Here is a 21,412-nt window from a genome sequence, read left to right on the forward strand (position 1 = left end):
AATTTCTGAAAAACAAAGTTTAAAAACTGAACATAGCTTTGTTTCCAAAAACTTTTCAAGTACTTGCAGCAGAATAATTTTCTTATCAATTGTATTTTTTGAAGCAAAGTAAATTGAAACATGCTATGATCAACACTAGATCATAGCAAAAGTCAGAAATACCAGAATTACCAAAATGATTATTCATGTTTGGATAATCTTTAGGATGAGATCAGTGTTACACTTTTTATCTACAAAGATAACTGGAAGACAAAAGTGTTGGTTCCTGCTCTTATGAAAAAAAACCCCAAAACAAAGCAAAAAACCAAACTAACTCAACAAACAAAAGTAGAAGTAGAGTCTAATTTTTATATTTAGGAGTTAATTGTTCTAAAACAACTTCCAGAATACCTTCCCTCAGTGCTGGATTATTTGAAGATAGGAAAAAAAGAGATAAAAGAGAAGAGAACATTAAGTCTCATGAACCATATGAGAAAAAAAAGACATAAAATTTAGTATCTGAACAATGCAGGCATAGAGTGCATGAATGTGTTATAAAGTGAGCAATGACTGAAGTAAGTGCCCATGTGATGTGAATGTGAGTCTGCAGGGAAAACATCAGAAGGTGAGAAAAAGGAAGACAATGCCACTGCAACAGAAAGGATGGTGTACAGACAAAATGTGTTAGTCTGAATACTAAACGTGTTATGTGAATACCATACTTAGAGCTGATTCTATACTGCAGAGTGTTATCCTGTCATATGTCATCTGGTCTCCCTTTTAGACTTATATTTACCATGCACATTAAATATTCAACTGCTTTTCACTGATGCGTGCAGTAATCCTGGCCTTGTGAAGAGCTTTCTTGTCTTTCCCAGCTAAGACACATCAGATAACCTTATTGTCTTTGCATCCTAATGTTTTTATACCTTATGTTGTGACACACATTAAATGTGTTTCTTGCTATATCCTTTTAGAAGTTTTAGTTAAATCCTGTGTTTTGAATACAGACTAATAGAAAATAGCGAAGGCTATTAAGGGATTTTTCTGCTCTGAAAATGACATTGTGACATTTTCAATGACTTCCAGAGCAGAGCTGCTCATTTTACAAATATAAAGAGGTTTCTTCTTACTCCACATTTGACCTGGCACAGGAATAAAGCTGAGATCTCTCTGGCTCCTACCATCAATGGCAACAATTCTGCCATGATGGGCGACCTACAACTGCGAGAATGATGTGAAAACAAACTCCAGCCCAGCTCACTTACACTGATTCTCCTAGGCTAAAAAAAACAGTAAAAATCTACTTCGTTGGATGAAATATTTTTATTTCAATAGCCTCTCATCAGGCTGTAATAAGTTTACATGTGCTGTACAACCCTTTTCTCCAAATAGTTGACTAGACGAGGGTTTTCTCAAAGTAAGGAACTACGGAGAGTAAATCAGAAGTACCAGGAAATACCCTTCATGCTTCCAGCAAAAGCCTCACAGGATATCAGGTACATAGGCCAGACTTCATTTTCTTCCCACAATCTGCTTCCTGTCTAGGTCTTAGGAGCATCAGGAAAGCTGACAGGTGAGAGTTGGGTTCTGCTAACCCAAGACATGCTCCTTGCTTGGAGGGGAACACCAGCAGGGATGTATCATGGGTTGGCTGTGCTTCTGGCCATGGGTGCTGCAGTTTTGAATAGAGGTTCAGTCCTCTCTCTGTTGGTGCTCAAACATCACTGGCTTCAGTATGATGTTAGAGCATGATAACGAGTCGTTTTAAATATCTGATTTCGTGAGCTTATATTACTGAGAGGCAACCACCTCAACTGCAGTGGAAATAGCTATGCAGGACAGGGAATTTCAGAAGAATGGTTTAATTTTGAAAATATTATACTGTGCACACTTGTCTTTTTTCAATGGGGTCCAAGAGCTCTGGAGAAGACAAAAGCCACAGTAGATACAAATGCTCTCACTTACTAAGACATCAGTCTGATGCTGCCCAATAGCTTGACCCAAACTTGCTGCCTGGAGTCCTGGATTGTTCAGCCACACTATACAAGGGGAACCCAGAGCTGACCACCACACATGGTGAGAACTCTCTGCAGGTTATGACAGCTGGAATAAGCTTTTCAGTGAGCCAGGGCACCCACAGCTCCTCAGCTGGTTCTGTGGAGGAGCAGTAGGTGAGGGGCTTGTCTGAAAATCAGTGTGGCAGCACTTCTCAGGTTCAGCTGACTTACACAGCTTTACTTCTTCATTTTATCACACCCCTGGGGTTGGCAGCTGAATATTGATGTCTTAGTGTTGTCAACATTGAGCATTCAAGCTTAGGCTCAGAATAAAAATTATTATATTGCCTTAAAATATATTTTAATATCTTTTGCTGTTTAAAGATTTATTTTATGCTGTATTTTTGTCTTGTATAAGCTTGGGAGGCCTAGCAACTTATCTGCTTACATGGAGGCTGAAATAGGTTTGTGTGAGCATAAATAGCAGCCATCTAGGGCAAAATTGTTTGTTCAGTTTGAAGGTGTTTCCAGTATTGCTACCCTAATTTCACAAATTAACGAATTGTTTGTTCATTTTGAAGGTGTTTCCAATATTGCTACCCTAATTTCACAAATTAACCAACTCTGAAGTATAAAAGTGTCCTAAGCATCTGCAGTAGGAAAGAGCATAAATTCAGGACAAGAACAAATCTATACTGATGGCAAAGATAACAAAGTGCTTTCAATTTTTTGCAATCACCAAGAGAACAAAGTGCTTTCAATTTTTTGCAATCTCAGGACAGAAACTGATGGGAGTACTGGCTCAAAACTGGTGCAGTGTGGAAACCAACCTGCAGGGCTGTATTTGCCATTATATTGCTCTATAGGTCTTGAAAATAAAATGCTGTTTATATTTCTGTGTATAAGGTACAAGACAGAGGTATACAAGGGCAAGACATGCAGGTAAAGCTACAGTGAGATTGGGGAAAAACAGTGTCATTGTTACACTCCTAATGTCCACATCTTTTAGTCAAATGATAATTATCCATTAATAGCCTGCTAAGTATGAATATGTAAATAGCTATGGAATGCATTATTCATGAATCACCAGGCATTAATTATTGTAATTAAGTATCATTTGCTACGTTCATATTACTAACCCTTCCAGTTAATGAATACATTAGCTAATCGCTGTAGAGCAGATTCAATCAAAATTCCGTGTGTCTGTGCTATGGAAGCCTAAGAGAGTTTTATTGAATTTAGATTCAATATTGAACATATCTTACATGCTTATCAGTGTATTTTTAATGACATTAAATGTGAATTGTAACCTCCAGTGCATGATGCTTGTCCTTGTGCCCAGGAGGATGGAAATGTACCAGCTGGAAGAGTACATGAAAGCAACACTAGTGCACATCAGAGCACATTGCAGCAGCTACTTTAAGCAGAACTTTAATTCTGGGACATGAAATCCACCACCACTTTCAAGTCTCATGTATATTCACATGTACAATAGGAGAGGGTGTGCTTTGTGAGGAAGTGCTGTCCCAAAGGTGCTGCTGATGACAATGCTCAAGAAACAATTTCAAAGTACAGACAGAGCTGTTGGCCAGTCGGTGCCTTTTGCTAGCACCAGCAGAATGCAGCACTGGCAGAATGTGCTCCCAAGTCTAATGGGGCCTCAGGGCACTCTTGAAACACAAAGTAAAACGAACAACCAAACCCTGGTTTTTGTTTTAACTCTCTTGGGATCTACTTCAAGTAAGAGTAATCTCAGCAACACAAAGATATGCTGGAGGTGGTGGGGTTTTTTTGTTGGCTTTTTAAGGTTATAGTTCTTAGAATCAGGCTTTGTGGTTCTTGAAGTAGAAATTTTGAATAATTTATTGCAAACAAAATTTTCCTTATTTTTAGGGAGCATCACTAACACAAGATATAAATACGTAAATTCAAGCGCTGAAAATTAATAACAAGTAAAGTGCCCTCTTGGCTGAACCTTTGGCTGTCAGGCAAGGAATAATATTTGCAAGGAAAGAATGAACTCTATTTCATAATTGCTAGTTTGAAGCAGATTTTTTCCTATCCTATTTCATCACTGCTAGTTTGAAGCAGATTTTTTCCTATTTTTAGGCTCACTAACATACTGTAGTCATGTGCACTGAGTAAATGATTATTGGATCTAGTTTCTTCAGTAATCTGGGAGGAAGAGTATCTAAATAAAAATACATCATCGAGGATATTTTCAAATTCACAAACACATGGGCTCTTTGAAGTTAAAATTGTTATAAGATACTGTTGGCAGAGTTCAAATTGTATTAGAGCACCTGCAGAGAAGGGTCAGTCCTGTTTTTTATGGCCCAGAAGTAGGAATGATGGTCAGTAAACAAATCAGCCATTCTCTGTGTGTACTCCCTCAGTGAAATACCTCGTGTCTTTGCTAAATACAGTTAGGAATACTTTCATTCATCCCACAGCTGATGCAAATCCCTTCGTTCCCCCTTCTAGTACCTCTGTCTTTTCTCTCTTTTCAGAAATCTTAATTCTGCCTCAAGCCCAAACACTGTTACTTCTCATTACTCAGGTTTCTGAATGACAGTCACTGACATCTGAAAAACAATTTGAATCTTAGTATCACAACATAAAGGGATCCATTAGAGATAATACCAGTATTGAGCATCACAAGCCATACCTCCAAAAATCATGATCTTGCTTGTTTGATTTCTTCTATTTGCATGTCTTGTGTCCTCCTCTAATTCTGAGTATACTGAGATGATGGTTTCCCAAGCTCTTCTCAGTGTCCAAAATGGTAGGAGTGTGGGGTGGTTTTTGTTTGTTTAGGGTTTTTTTTGTGTGGTTTGGTTTGCTTTGGTTTTGGTTTTTTTATGAATACTGAGATATTCACAAAAGTATGAACTCATTGGGAAATTTGTGTTCTAAATAAACAAAAAAATCACCTATCAAAAATTTGCAGTACAATTGCAACACTGGAGATGTATGAAGATCTTGCTGTTATACCTTTATCTTAAACATGAATCATGGTCTTTTCAAGCCCTTGAATTCTAAAAAATCTTAGCAACTGGATGCGTTTACAAAATAAGACTAGTGCTTAGTGTCGTTATTCATCCAGCTATTTCTTCATGATTGCTTCTATATCTCTTTTCCTTGCCCAACACCTGCATCTCTTAAAAATATATATAGAAAAGTGTTTTTTAATTAATCTGGCATATGTTTAGCTTTTAGAACTAAAACTATCAAGTCTGTTCTCCACTGGCTGTGTTGGAAGGGCTGTGAGTTTGACAGGTCCACCCTATGGGCTATGATAACTCACTGAAAAGGGATGACCCATCAAAAATTGGGGAACAAAGACCTTGTAATGCTCATCAGTTTTCTAAGTATTGACTCTACCTAAGGAGGAGCTAAGTAATGAGAGTTGCTTTAAGCCATGTGGATAAAATCCCTTCCTCTCTGAATTGCTGATCTGGGGACTTGTTAATGTAGTTAATGTAAGATATTGCTCTGGGGTGGTTCAAGTGGCTGAAAAGCTTCACTGGGAAGGACCTGCCTGGCCAGTGCCAGTGCTCCTGGAAAACACACTGGGATGAAGCAACCTTAGCTTTTGTGTGGTGAACCTGTAGAGTGTAAGTGCTCAGAAAACATGGCACACTGAAAGCAAATGAATAGAGTAGTTAGCAGAAAATGAGGAGCAGACATAAAGAGACAAAGGCAGAAGGTTTATTTCATGTATAAAGGTAGGAAAGTTATGTACACGTGCACAATGTAGTTGAGGATACAGAAGTACAAAGAGGAAAGGAGCAGCATTTGTGAGGTCAGGGGATGTTTCATTATGACAAGGCATTAAAGGAAGGAAAGAATTCAATTACAGGTTGAGTGTATTCAGTAAAAGAAAGAGTGAACTGATTCTCTGCTAACATAGATTAATAACTTGCATATTGCTGTAAATTCATATAAAACCTGCATTTAATATTGTATATACATTCATATCAAGTTTCTAGTATTGATGAGAAAGAGTTTTGGAATCTCTATTCAAATTTATTCTTTGTCTTCCATATTATGCACATAGGTATGATGTGTCAAACATACTGTTATTACATGTATTGCTTTCTACCCTTCTTCAACATTAATACCAGGATGAAATTTTTGCTTAATGTGGAGTGTCCTGTAGTGTGTATTCTATAAAGTTCAATTTACTTAGGTGGGAGCTGAACTAAATCCAGTGAGAAAAAACCCAACAAACTAATCAAACTTTATTGTGATTTCCTTAATTTCAGTTATTTAAAAAAACTTTGTTTGAACAGCTTTGGTTGGTTTAAAACTTTCTTATTTCTTTGCCTTCAGTTAGCATCTGAAATGAGATAGTTTTTGCTTCGAGTTGTGTTTAAATTTTTCATTTTTCATTTCAATAATACTGAACCAGATACTGTTTTTAGCTATGATTAAATGAAAGATACAGTTTGGAATAAAATTCCCAATTTAATGTGTTATTATTTTAAATTTCTCCATATGAAAGAAAATTGACTTTTTAATTCCAAATAAGGTGAATGGTTTAATTTTGTCATTGATATTTTGAACCAAACTGCAAACATTTCACTCAGAAATATTGACTTCATTTAAAAAAATATAGTAATAAAAGACAAAAGCAACATAAAGTGTTGTAGTTTGTTCGCATTATTTTATCTGGAGTAAAAATCAATTTTCCAAAGCTTTACATTGGGGAAAAATATACAAAATGCAGTTTGATTTTGTTTTTCCTTTTTGCCTGTGCTGCATAATTCACAGCATTACATGTGATTCCCAGTAAATGAGATAACCAAGCCCTACATCTGATAGAATATACAGTTTTGTTTCTGACACTGCTACATTAATTTATTCTCCAGTGTTGGAACATGTATTCCCATCTTGTGTTTACTGATAGCTTACAAAGAGGAAAGGATCTACTCACTGAATGCTTATTTTTATCTATAAATATAGATCTATAATTGTATAATTATTTATTATTGTTACTTAAATAAGAGATTAATAAGAAAATTGCCCCAATCACTTTTCTGGTATGATAAAGACAGCAAAGAAATTGTCCTTGCATACAATTATTATAAGTAAATACATTGTGCTTAATTTTCATACTAAGGCAGATGCTTGAAACGGGAATATGTGACACAGCACAGGGGATGAATCTGTTTTTTTTTTCCCATGAATGTGCAAAAAGTTTGTTTGGATTTTTCCTCCCTCCCAAAATATGAGTAGGCTTTCTAATAACGTGAAAGTTGCTGCAATTGTGCACTGAATGGTATTCAGAAATATAACAGGCTTTGGGATATTTCAGAAAGGTGGAAAATAAAAAGTTGAGACTTGATCCACTGGTAGAGGCTTCTGCTATATCCTGCTATGGCAAACAGAAACCTTAACATCTCATTTATGTATATTTTAAGGTGTCCTAATGCAACTGTAGAAGTAAAGGTGGGATTTGCTTTTCATGAACACTCCAGGTCCAATCCACAAGTTGAGAACTGATGAACTAAAAGCTTCAGGATGAAATGGGGGAAACTAATATCAATAGTCTAAAGGACTTCTCCAAAAGATCAGCTGTTCCCTTTGGAGTCAGGAAACCTCACCATCTAGTGTTAGTCTTTCCTATAACTCTGCTACATGCCATGTCACTTAATAATAAAACACCAACTTATACCTGCTTATTTTGAATTCTCATCCAAGAACACTATTCAAATTACTAAAAGGAGGTCAGAATCTATGCAAATATGATAATGAATGCCCAAGTAGATGGTTTCACCATTTATAAATTAGATTTTTTTGCCTTAAAATTGTCTAAAACCTCAAAACCTTGATTTTTACTACTGTTTTGTATTTAACAATGTATTTCAGTTGTGTCTGCATTCTCAAAGGCAGATATTTCACTGTAACATTTTTGCTAAGCCTCCTGCTGTTCATAATTTTCAGGCTCCTTATTTTAATTCTTTTAAGAATCCATGGACAACCAATCAACTGAATTAACTTGCTAGCTTCCTAAGAAGGAAAAATCCTATCTTTTTGGTCTGATGACATCTCTTAATGGATAACACAGATATACTTAAAGATGTAGAAATCTTTGAACTAACAACAAATCTAGCATTTTTAAGTCTGAGGTACTTATTGGGCCTTTCTTGAAAGACAAACCATGGCCAAGATTAAGATATTTGTATTTCATCTCAGTATTAATGTATTGGAAGTGTAGAGGATACTGGAGCAGAGCATCAGGATTAGTGATATCAGTGCAGGATTGCCACTAATTCAAATGGATGTGGGAGTGTCCTCAGAGTGTTGACAATTGCTAATCCAAACCATTCACTAATTATCCAAAAATATCCTACGATTTCACAGGTGTGAGACCTAACTGCCAAGAAACAGCAGTGACCATGGTATGTGGTGCAAAGATGTGAGTATCTGTAAGATTTAATGTAGAATTAGCCTTATTCAAGGCAGTGGGTCTTTGCCAATCATTGCAGTAGGGTTTGAATTCCACCATTAGTAAATCTGACAGTTCTTGTTAATGTGTATTTCCTGTTGGTGTGTCCCACTGGCAATGTCTATGTGGTGAAACTCTGCAGTGAAGGTGGGACGAAACACTTTCTATCATCTGCTAGCACTTGTTCTAAAATTAAGTGAATGAACTACACCAGATTCAAAGTGATTCATAGAAAACCATTCAAAGAAATATAAAACAAGTTTTAAAACTCTGACACTTGTATTGCTTTGCTAAGCTGTTTGGTCAAGGCATCTTCTGCTGCAGTAAAATACAAAAAAAAGTTTAAAGACTGCTTAATAGTCTTCCTGATCACCCCACTCGACTGCTGGTTCATCATCCATTCGTAGAATAAGATAGGAGAGAAGCTGAAAGAGATTCTGCCACAACAATAAAGAGACAAAAAAGGAGAGGTCGCTTACATCTATCTCACAGCGGTCTCCAGCATAGTTCACGTCGCAGAGGCAGTGGAACTTGTTGAGCAGGTTCTGGCAGAGACCTCCGTTCAGACATGGGTCAGAGCTGCACTCATCAATGTCCTTTTCACACCTAGAGCAAAGACTGCAAATAGTAAGTCTCTGAAATCACAAGTCAAATGCATCAAACGGGCACGTTTTTAATTCCGAAGCTTTTGGAGGAAGGGAGAGGATGATGCTCTGGGGCATATTTCCACACGTGTTTATGATTTTATTAACTACCTGATTAGCCACACTCAAATCCTGAACTTCCTGTATTATTTTTAAACAGAGATAGTTAAGCAGGCAATTTCATCTCTGTAAAGCATTTCATGGTTAATGGTGCTAAGCAAGGTGTAATGAAAGTTTGTGCATGATTTTAGAGCTAGCTCTGGTTCAAGTCCTGCTGACAGCTTACTTATCCTTTTCATTGTTCTAGGAAGCTGAGGGCACATTTTCCTTCCCAGTAATCTGGATATAAGTCAAACAAATGTGTGTTTTTTCCAGCTGAGTGTTCCTGGAAATATTTACCTCCTTTACTCTTTTTCCCTTCTTTTTTTTTACCTCCCTCCATTTGGAATGTCAATAGATCTGAGCACAACTTCCTATCTAGTCTCTCTGAGATGGGCCCCAAAAATGGTAGGAATGGTGCAGCACAGGCTTTTCTGAGCCTCAGTATGTACCCTTAAATGATTTTGAGTTAATTCTGATGATAAGGGGAACTTGAGTTCTCATAATTTCTCAAGGCAACCAATGGAAGGACAATGAGGAATGTGTAACATTGTTTGAAAACTACTGATAATTTGGTGATTTTCTGCTCTGACAATGTTCCCTTCTATTTCCCCGCTCCCGTTTTTTTTTTTTTTAGTAATGCTAACAGCTAATCCTCTTTTTTCCCAAGAAAAAATGCAGGTTTATTCTTGAAGAAGAATCTAAGAAACTGTCTGTGAATTATAAGCAATTGTTTTTTTAATCATATAATTATGCAGAAAAGAGCAGTCTTTTATATTAAACACTTTTTCTTTAGTAATCTCTAAAAATCTTTCAATTACTTCCTTAAATGGTAAATTATGTTCATATATTTCAAAGAGCTATTTATCCAATGTAGAAAAATCATATAGTTATGAACTTACCTATGCAAATTAAAAAAAAACCAATAACCCCTCAAATCTTCCAGAGTATCAGGCACCTGAATCCAACTGAGTATCAGGAGCACTTAGAAACCTGAATCCCTTTAGGTAATTTTGAAATTAGTTTTCAAGCGACAGAGATATCTCCTTTTATGAAGAGTAATCTTTTCACATTTTCTTTTTCACCTGCTATTAAGTTCATTGGGCTTTTTTTTTTGTATGTGTGTGATCCCAAGTCAATTGATTGGCATAGAAAGATGCTATTTTCTCTATACTGTGCATCAGTGGCTTTCTGAGGGATGAAATATTGTTTTAAAGGAAAATACCTGTTTTATCAATCTAATACAAAAATATACAAAGCATTTTGGTTTTAATTTTCTTATTAACGGATATATTTGAATTCATTCTGAAAAAAAAAGAAGGGGTGAAATTTTCTCATTTGATATTGTAAGACCTGCAAGTATGGAAGTACTACAAGTTTATGGTTTGGCAGTCTACAGGAAAAGAGGGCAAATAGACAATTTTAGACAGTGGAGAGGAATGCCTCTCTGTGACACTCAGTTAGCGTGCAGCTCGCCTGGTACAAGGCTGCTGTTCAATATGAGAATCATGGGAACCATAAACCAGAGATTATTGCCAGCCAGTGGGATGGATGTAAGGAAGGCTCATTCCCAAAGCTGTAGTTAGCAATTTGCCTGGCAGGGGAAGGAAGAAGGAAAAAGTACTTTCTTCTACCTTGAAGTCCCAGAAAATACGTACAGTGAAAAAGTGTCTATGAATACTTTTATACATTTAATTTTATCTATTTTCACCTTTGTTGAATATTGTGAGGTGGTACACAGATGACCTGGCTGTTAACAGTGCAATGCAGATGTGCCTGCAAACACTGTGCCTTGAGTGGGTGGAAATTCTCATTTCATCTGTCTTTTATAGCTTGCTGTACTGTTTCTGTAAAATCAGTGGGTTCTTAAGTTTTTGAGTGAATGAAAACCTTCTGTTGAAAACTTCTCTGTGTTAGAGCTTGGTCCTCTTGAACTTGTGCATATTATATTTTGATGTAATGCTAGTTTCACTAAGAGCATGTACCCTTCCTCACTACCCAAAAATTTCCCTTACCTGTTCAAACTATAGTATGACTGGGACAATGCCTTCCTACATGTCTCCAGCACCTAATGCCCTGAGGCTGTTAGGCTTCCCTGATCCAGAGCTGTTTGTAGAACATTGTTAAATGGTAAGTGTGAATTGCAATAGTACAAATTTCACTGTGAGGTAGGTCTCTCTGTTTCAGGCTAAACAATGACACGTAAATAGTATTTCTTAACCTCTTCTTAAAATAATACTTCTGTTTTCATACATCAGCACTCAGTAACAAAGTAATGAGCTGTAATAATACTACCAGGTATGTCATCTCATACCATCCCTGTGATAGAATAGATTGTATATTCACAACACACACATATGAAAATGTAACAGCTTTGCACATTCATGTGACACGGTATGTATGATATATATCTATGAGCGAGATATGTGTGTTTATGTGCCCCCTCCTTTGGAAAGAGAACGTTCTAGCTTGTCGTATATAAATTTGGCATGGAAGCCAAAAAGAGGCACAGAGAAGCAAGTTTATAATGCTGTTTAAGAAATAATGTATTGCACTGGAGTTACTGATGCTATATTGGACTGAATGTTGCCGCATTCATTTGTGATTTTTGTCTAATTAAAACCACTATACTTCAGACCCTCAAAGTCACTCAAGCAAGAAACTGCTACACTTAAGCAGCAGCTTTATCTGTATTTCTGCAGGAGGGCAAGACCTCTATGGCCATTACCCTCTGGACTCTTCTAGAACCACCTTGGGAAGAATTGCTCCACAATGGCAGAGCAAAGCATCTCACCGTTCTCCAACAAATCCCGGCAGGCACACACATGTCAACTCGCCCCCAAGATCAGTGCAGTTGCCATAGTTGAAACATGTGAGGTTTCTCTCTTCGTTCCCACAAACTGTATATGGTAATCTTCTATATCTAGGTAAATAAGAAGATAACAACAGTTATTTGCATTTTCCTTGTTTTTGGATGTCTTGTGTTCTCTCAGCTGAAGCAGGGGAGCAGTGCTGTTACTGACTGGGGTATTGCCCAAAGGAAAGACAGCAGGAACTGAGGTTTAAGACTAACAGAACATGTTTTGCTTCACTTTTGTAATTTGATGAATTTGATTTTTCTTTTCCAAATATCTACTGGCAACTTAATGATTCATTTCTTAGCAAAAAGAAACCAAACGAGGGGACATCACTCTACATACATTACTGATGTGATACCTGGACAGCTTAGTAGAAGAGTTCAAATGAGAGACTTAACATACAAGATAAACTGTATTGGGCCAACATAAGGCATAGAGAAATCTGAGGATGTCATCACTATTCAGAAAAAGTCAAGAAAACCTGTCTATTTTGTAATTATGTCCTAAAAATATGTGACTCGGTAGCATGAAGATGATTGTCCATTTGCATCCTTTGGGCTGCAGCAGACTGGATTTGTAGGAGTCCTCTGGAGGAAGGAGAAAGATTTTGCCTTCTCTGAGAGCAACAGGACATGCTTAGAAGGGAGAAGTTTATGCAAACAGAGAAGGGCAATTAAAGGGGAGAGAGGCCAGGAAAGTGTCTGCAGACTTCCTAGAGGAGTCTGAGAAGAAAAGGAAACAGGCATGTCAAGGGCCTCAGAAGCCATGGAAAAAATGGTCTGTGTGGTGTCTGCAGCCACCAGGATTGCTGGGCTGAGGGCAAGCTGGGAGGAAACAATCTACCAAGCAAGGATGCTGTGGGTGGGGAGAAAAACTTCTTTACAAACCTTTCTATTGTTATTTTCTCTCACCCACCAACTCTGAATTTCTTTATTTATAGTTCTAGAGCTCTATTGCTCTGATAAAATATACTCTTAGAGATTTAAAACACTTAATGTATTTTTTTTCTAAAAAACCCCAGGTAATACATGTATTTCCAAGCTCTGGAAGACTTGTCATCCTGTCATCAGAGAGCTTGTGAGACCCATGCTGGGCAGCAGAACAGGGCAGCAGAGCTGTGCCTTGTTTGCTCTGTCCTTGCCTCATCAGTCTCTGCCTGAGCTGCCAGCTCTCCACTGCCTCAGTCCACATCTGATTGATCTGTACAGCTTTCTGTACTGCAGATTCTTTCTACATCAACTCTGCAGCCACGATTAATATATAGATAGATGCATAACATCTGTGTTTAAAATGGAGATATCAGTGATGTAATAACCCTTCAGAAGAGACTTGACAAAATCACACGGATCTGCCTTGTATATAGTACCTGCAAAATCTTCCAGTGAAGTTAGCAGCACACAGGCAGGAGTACTCATTAACCCCATCAACGCAAGTGGCTCCGTTTGCACAGTGGTGGCCACGGCAGTTGTCTATGTCCTCTTCACAATTTTCCCCTGTGTAACCAGGTTCACAGCTGCACTCATAAGAGGTGATCCCATCACTGCAGTTTCCATGAATGCAGGGGTTTGAAGAGCATTCATCAATGTTGTCTTCGCAATGGGTGCCAGTGAATCCATCGGGACATATGCAACGGTAGGAAGTGTACAGGTCTTCACATATCCCCTCATTCATACAGGGGTCTGAGCTGCAGACATCTACCTGCAAACAGCCAGTGAGAGCAGGGTTTGCAGATATTTTGAGAAATTGCTCCTCTTGAGGTTTTTTAGTCGGGATTTCAGCATTTTCAAAGTATGAGAGAAAAATGCCACTGATTTCTATGGTGCTCATACATCCTCGCAGGCCATCCAGACTGTCAAAAGCCTTGTCAGCCACATAGATGTCTGTCTCTTCTCTTAAAAAGTTGAGGCTTCCTGTAGCAGCTGTGCTAGTTGCAGTGTCTTTCTTGTTATCTATATCAATGTGCCATCTAGAGAACTGGGACAGGGGCTCTACCATGGAGATGATCACTTGATGCCATTTCCCATCACTCACAGGCACTGAGCTAGCAAGGGTCAGCCTATAAAAGCTGTTGCCACTTTGTAATTGAAAAAGTAATTTGGAGTTATGAATACTGATGATGACAAACTCTGGCTCCTTCTCAGCATACAGCAGTATCACGTCAGTGTCCCTAGTTCGAAAGCCAAACACGATATTGGTGAGGTCTCTGCTGATTTTGCCGTTGCTTCTGTAAAATATCGCACTGCTTCGGCCACTAAACACTGCATTAGCAAGACCTGTGCAAAGATAATAATTGAGAAACCAGGCCAACTTTAAGCCAAGACATGTGGAACAATATCTTGTCAGTGCTCCATATTCCCTGCCATGTAAGTCCTTTTGGGTTTGTTGAAAAACATCACATTCCACCAGTGTTTCAGTTATCCCTGTCTGCCCATTATGACTATGGAAATTACAGGGCACTGCCAGCTTCAGCTATATTAACATCAAAAGTGTGCCGCTTTGCATCACCTCAAGTTATCACTCTAATATACAATTCTACATTAGTGTTATCTCTGTATTTCAAAATAAGACACACATTTGTCACTTGTTTGTTCCCTAAGTACAGGCAGCCAGTTGTTCCCCATTACAGATCTGGATGGGGTGATCCTTTCTTCCTGATTTTTTTAGGTGTTTTTTAAGATGTTTTAGAATGTATTCAACTGGATCCCAATTTACTATCACTGATGCAAAAGGATGAATTTAATTGAAGTCAGATGATGAAAAGCCCCTTCAAAATCCATGTAGGAAGAGTCATGCCTGTCACATTTACAGCCAGCTTCTCCTGCTGGGAAGGCACTGCCACAGCCCTGCTGATGGCAACGAGCCTGTGCTGGTGGGACTGGGAGGGCAGCAGCACTCAGCTTGCACTGCTGTGAGTGAAAATTGATGGGCAACGTTGTGGCAGTTTTATGGACATCTTCACAAAGGTATTTGACATCTTTCATTAGCATGCTTCTACTAAAATGCACTAACTCACTGGGCTGTAAATTTACACATTCTGAGATTTATGAGGATTATAGGCAGGGAGGAGGGACAGGAAGGAATGTCTTCTGTCTGTACTTCAGACAAATTTAGCTTTGCAAGATCCTATCACTGAAATAAGGTGGGTTTCTGAACTATCTCTGGGCTTAGTAAATCTTGAGGAAAAAGAGCCCCTGGGAGCAGCAGAGGTGTAGCTATATTTCCTGGCATATCAAATGTGGAATCTTTTTCATAGAAATATTTCCTCAGAGAAAACCATACTAAAAATGAATGTCCGAGCTTTTCAAAATGATTTCTGATTTTTTAAATGTCTCAAAAAGCTGCTGAGGTTTTTTAAGGTCATAAAGATAAATTATTCCTGTAGAACTCTTACAAAGTCCTGAGCACAGCAAGCTGCCTCAATGTACCTTTACTAGGCATGCAGTTTTGCTGTTACTTAATGTTTGGTTTTTTTGGAGTGCATGTCTCTCAAAAGGGCTTGCTAATCATAGCCATCTAAGTGGAATGATAGACATAGCCCCTGCAAAACAGTTCTGCTGCTTTGGCTTAAAATGGTATCCAGAGCAGAAGACATCAGGCTGGCAGAGAACTTGCTGGCCACAAAGCTCTTTTTTTTTTTTTTCATGACCCTGTGTTGAATAAGAAGTTTGTCCTGTAGCTAAGAATATGACAGTTAAAAATGCAGCTCTGTAATGCAGAAATTTTTGAATATTCATTAGGGAAACTCCCTACTGTTGCCACATAAACCAGTGCAAAAATCTAATGGTTATGACCTTGAGTCATTGGAAGTATAAATGGCTTTGAGTTTAGCAAAAGGAAACAGTTTGGGTACTTTTCACTTCGGCTTTGAGTTTAGCAACAGGAAACAGTTTGGGTACTTTTCACTTCACTGTCTCTGTGTGTTTATAGTCTACCATAATATGCAACATTAAAGTTTATAAGAGGATGTATTTTGATTTTATCAATAACAAAGTCTCTGAGAGAAGGTGCAATTATTTTAATTTCGGTTATAAATTTCGACAAGTCCTGCAATGCTGATTCTAACAATCTCAACAAAAATAGCATCATATTCATCTGCCAGCAAATTGTCTATGATAGAAATGTTTTGTTGACCAACCTTCTCATTCCTAAGAGTCAGCCATTCTAACAGCTTCCATCAGACTGAGTGTGTATTTATCTTCCTTCACAGCATCATTAGGGCTTTCTTTGATAGCAAAGAGAAAAAATATTGCTTCAAAATCCTTACTTGCTTTTTAAATTCCGCTCCAGGGTGGGAAGGAGAAGGAAAGTGGAGAAGGAAAGAGATATGCAGGGTGGCTAATGTTCTTAAGACTGCTAATGGTCAATTTTCAAATAGACTGCTTGACATGCAGGTGCTTCTTATGAAGACACTAGTTGAATAACTGTACTGCTGGTATTAAGGTGACTTTCTGCAAATCCATTGAAGAGTTAAGAAAATCAAATGATGCAATGTATGTTATGTAGCTTGTCTTTTCAGGAGGACTGAGAACATCTCAAGGTTAATTCAACACTGGATAACCTCTTATCTCTTTGCAGTGGAAATATGAGGGGTATGCTCAGACTCTGGTAATGACTGATCGATTGTACAACCACAACAAGTTGTGCCGAATAAGTCAAAATTAAAGGTGCTGTAAACACTGGTGTCTGAGTCAGGGAGTCTGGTTGAGAATTTCTGGGTCTGGTAGGGCAGACTCTTCCCATTGTTACTTCAAATTGACATAATTATTATTATAATACAGAAATAACATTAGAATGAACTTTAAAGGCAGTTAACATTTAGTTTCAAAGAAATGCTGATGAAAATGTCTATAGTTGCTGATCTCCAAAGATGAGTGGAATAACTGAAATGTACCTACATTCAAATCCTTGGTGCACCAGCTGGCATTGTGCTTCATGAGGGCAGGGCCCAAGCTCACACCACTTAACTTCCTCACATGCCTTCCCCACTGTGTTAGGGGGGCATGTGCAAGTGAAGTCATCCCAGATTGGATAGCACACACCACCGTTGTGGCAAGGGTTGGACTATGGGGAAAGAGAAGAGAGAACCTAAGTATGAATAAAGGTTGGTGGCCTCCCAGTTCTAGGGATGGGGGAATGTTTGGCAAAAAGGAGTTTTCTGTTTCTTTCAGATGGAAAATGACAAAGACCAGTACTATGAGAGCACAGCATGTTCAATAATCAGTGAAAACCAGTATTTCAACCTTAAAATAGTTTCATTCTTCCCTATTCATATACATTTTGCTGCTGATATTCATCATATGTAGCATAACTCAACAAAATCTGCTTTTTCTAGTATTTTTACACGTTTTCCTAAGATGTAATTATAATCAAATTCCCCCTTATTAACATGTGAACATGCTCTGAAAAATGTCATTCTTACCTTGCAGAGGTTGTCACCAGTGCAGCCTTGGGTGACATTAATCAGAGTTCGGTTGATATGAGAATTCAGTGGACTGGTGATGGGGAAGAATTCCAGCGGCTGGTTATTCACTCTTACATCTTGGATACAGCCTTTGAAATACCTGCCATTTCTATCAGTTTCTTTGTTATCTGGTAGGCCTCCAATGTAAAGAATATCCTTACTTTGGATGGTTAGTACTGGAGTAGAAATGAAGCCTAGGTAGTGAGAGGACTGGAACAATTCCATCTTATTTGGTTCTATTTTTAATGTTACTAAGTAAAAGTTTCCATCGTTCACGGAGTGTTTCCCTAATAACTTAATGGAATTTAGAGCTAACATTGTGAGTTTCCCACCTTCCAAGTAGACTCTTATGTAGAGGTAAGTACTGTTTCTCAAAGCCAGTAACAATCCCGAAGACTTGCGTGTTCGGACAAACATTGATATGATGAAGTTCCCATTCTGAGACGCATCAAGAGAAAAAGCAGCATAGCCTGAGGAGTCCTCAGATCCAAACCGGCCTGGGATGTACTCTTGAGGTTAGAGATATGGGGAAAAAGTAAAAAAAAAAAAAAAAAAGAGAAGGGAGAAAAATAAAACAGTTAGGGCTAAATGACAAGGGAGGCAATGCTGTGATAAAATAACTACTTCTGGTAATATTTACGTATGGTAGTAAGATGTGATGGTATTTATGGATGAATAAAGACTTGATGCAGCTGCAAATAGCTTCTATTTCAAAATTCCTGTTGGCTTCCATGGCTGTAGCATTAAGCCCCAGTGCAGGACCAGATGTTACATTATTGGGCATATTTTTCCCCTTTATCATGCACTGTGTAATGCTGTGTTTTCAAGTGGTTAAACAAGGACAGATTTCTATAGTTTCCTGGATTGGTCCTCAGAAAGACCATTTTGGAAAACCCTAACTGCTTTGATCCTCTGATGACCATGCAATTCTGGCATTTTGTGACTTTTTTTGCAGATTCCAATTGCAGAAAGCTGCTTGGCAAACCCCTCTTGTGTAAACAGAGCACCTATGTGGTGCTGTGTGGGCTTCCCAGTGCTCCCAGTTCTCTGACAGACTTTTTGTTGCGGGAGTTCAACATATGCTCACATACATCAACTCATTTCCAATTATGAATCCTGCTCAGTCCTGTGAGTGCCCATAGTGCTGTGCTGTCACAGGGGGAAAAATGATCCAGGCTCGAGGAAGCCTTTTTCTTTTTCCTTTTTTTTTCAATGCTTATCAATTAAAACGATTAAACCAAAACCATCTGCCTCTCTCCCTTACTCCTTATTTTCAGTAATGATTTTCAGACTTGCAAGGATACAAAATATGTAGCCAAAACTCTATTTTATTCTGATGAATCATCTCATTAAACAACAACAAAGTGTTTCTATTTTTATACTTTCAGTTTTGTGATCTTGTCCTCAATATTATAGACTTCCTGCCTAAACAGTTTCAAGAGCTATTTTTAATATATCAAATTCATTGAAAGAATAAACCAAGCATTTTTAAATGCTCACATAGCTAAAGATTCAGTCCTCTGTTGTGCAGTAAAACTCCTAGAGTGAGATCTCATAGGCCAACTTTCTGCCTGCAGCACTACTTTTTTTATGACTACATTAAAAAACCCAATGAAAATAGGGGACTGACCATGAAGCCCCAACAGACTCTTAATAACCACATTGCACTACTACATGGTAGGGTAATATTATTTAGCAACAGGAATAAATCCCATACTTGTTCGTAAACAGACAATTTCTTAATAAAATTTGAAACAGTTTAATTCTGTGAATAAGATTACCTATATATCTATATCTCCTTGTTAAAACTCTTGTATGTCAAAACAAGTATTAGTTGGAATTGGTGTTTTGAGGCATTAACTCTAAGTTTTATCTTCTCTGTAAGGTGGTACTAGAGGTTGAGACAGTTTTTCATGAGGATAAAAAGAAAACTTCTTCTGGAACGAGGATTCCACAATTGCAGTCTTAGAAAGATGCATTAATCTTCAAAAAGGTACTTTGTGTTTATAATTGCCTTGTTACGTTTCTCTCTATCTATAAATATACACATATATCATCACTGATCTGTTTGATGAGATGCCTAGCATCACCTTGGTCAATATTAACCTCCTGGGTCACAACATCTGGATGTTGATCAAAATGAGTCAACATCTGTTTGTTATTTTGTATATGTAGAGAAAATATTGCCTCTTGTCAATTAAATACTTGGCAGCAACTTTTCTTCAGAAAGACACCAGTATTTCTTATGTTATCCTTTACCACAATTCTCTCCCACTCTGCCTTTTTAGGAAACCTGCCACAGTTTTTTTAATCTGTCATATGTATAGATGGCATATATCTAGAACCTATGTATCAAAATGGCACAGTGCCATGGTTAGCAAGGAATATTGTGGTCAGCAAGAAAAAAACTCCAGTGTGCTTTCTAATCATTCTCAACAGTTCTAATGCCAGTATAAGCTGCTCCTGGCCCTGACTGGTTTTAATTTTGCTTCATATAAGGAGGGAAACATATTTACCAGATGTTGTCCTATACGCCAAAGTTGCCTTCCAAACCTTTGGATAAATTACAGCTTGACTTCAAAGAAGTCTGTTACAATTACCTCTCAGACTTTGTCATTTTGCAATAAAACCAAACAGAAAAACTATTGAAAGGTATTGATAAGTATTAGGTATAGCATACAAAATGAAATTGTATTTCAGCATTTTGAAATGTATTTCAAGGCACAGCTTTCTGCAGCAATGCATTCACTAAACCCCCGGGGCCAGTTGTTCAGCTGATGGAAATTCACTGGCGGCACCGCAGCCGTGCCAGTTTACACCAGTTTAGGATCTGTCCATTCCAATCTGACCATGGCTCTGCTGTTGTGCTTAATTTTTTCCAGTCCACTTGGCAAACATATCTACATAAATATATGTATGTATACGTGTATGTATGTATGTATTTCTTGCTCCCTAAACATTGCTCTGTTGACCATGTGTGGATGGTTAGTAAAGGGACTGAGAGCTAAGCAGTGGCAAGGGCACTGCTTGGAAGACTCAGTCCTGTACAAGTTTCTTAAACAAAACTGCTTGTTTGAAATCCCTAAAACTTTGTCTGAGGAAGGATTGCAGAGCTCACCCCAAAAGGTTCCTGAGGATTGCTGTATTTACAGCTTCAGAGGGCTTCACCCACCAGATGCAGCATAGCAGGGAGCTGGGGATGTCCTGTTGTCCTTCCACTTTGCCTCAGCCTGCACTAGGAAAGATCATTTGTAGCAGTGAAATTGCTACAGGCATCTGCAGCTTTTGTATTCCTGCTTGTCACTGCCACAGAGGCTGTTTGCCAAGACGTGCTCTTCTGTTCATTCAGACATGGACACATTTCCCTCTGGTCCCAATGCAGCTCTCTGGGAACAGCCACTTCTGCTAGTGCTTGTCCAGCACTACCTTGGGACCAGCTGAGAGATGAATGGGCCCTGTTTCCAGGCACTGAAGCCCTGCCTGCTCCTTGGGCTAATCAGATTAAGTTAATAGCATAATCTCATTCATTTTTTAAAATTGGAATCTGTCTTTTTTTAACTTGCCGTACTTCTGCTTGCCTTTCATTGCCTTAAATGAGTTGCTTTATAAAAGCCTAGAGAGCTTGAGGATAACATTTGCAAAGAATGCTTTGAAAGTAAGTCTTAAACTCCAAGTGCTTTCTAAAGGTTGCTTTGTAAATTTTTCTCAGCGTGGATAACCTTCAGTGAACTACAGTTTTCCAGAGTTTATGGAGTGCTAAGAGCACTAAGAAGATTTTAAAACAGGATGAGTGGAATCCACCAGTTTAGCCTGACTTCTTCTGTCAGGCTGCAAAGCAGCCTTCCTGGGAAAGTAACTAGAAAACAACAAAGGTGTGCTACTACTAACCTCTTGCACTTTCTTACCAGTTGACATTA

The 21,412-nt window shown here is 38.2% G+C and overlaps 1 protein-coding gene across 1 annotated transcript in view; it reads right to left on the minus strand.

Annotated features, from left to right (window-relative positions):
- The window catches only part of CRB1 (crumbs family member 1, photoreceptor morphogenesis associated), a 41,039-nt gene that overhangs the window by 14,031 nt on the left and 5,596 nt on the right, over positions 1-21,412 (minus strand). The window contains exons 3-7 of the mRNA XM_009077423.1: positions 17,454-18,004; positions 16,930-17,095; positions 13,401-14,307; positions 11,971-12,099; positions 8,913-9,039 (exon numbers count right to left, since the gene is read on the minus strand). Coding sequence (XP_009075671.1) covers positions 8,913-9,039; positions 11,971-12,099; positions 13,401-14,307; positions 16,930-17,095; positions 17,454-18,004 — 1,880 coding nt within the window. The remainder of the gene's footprint in view (positions 1-8,912; positions 9,040-11,970; positions 12,100-13,400; positions 14,308-16,929; positions 17,096-17,453; positions 18,005-21,412) is intronic.

Source organism: Acanthisitta chloris, unplaced genomic scaffold, assembly GCF_000695815.1.
Source record: "Acanthisitta chloris isolate BGI_N310 unplaced genomic scaffold, ASM69581v1 scaffold9766, whole genome shotgun sequence".
NCBI lineage: Eukaryota > Metazoa > Chordata > Aves > Passeriformes > Acanthisittidae > Acanthisitta > Acanthisitta chloris.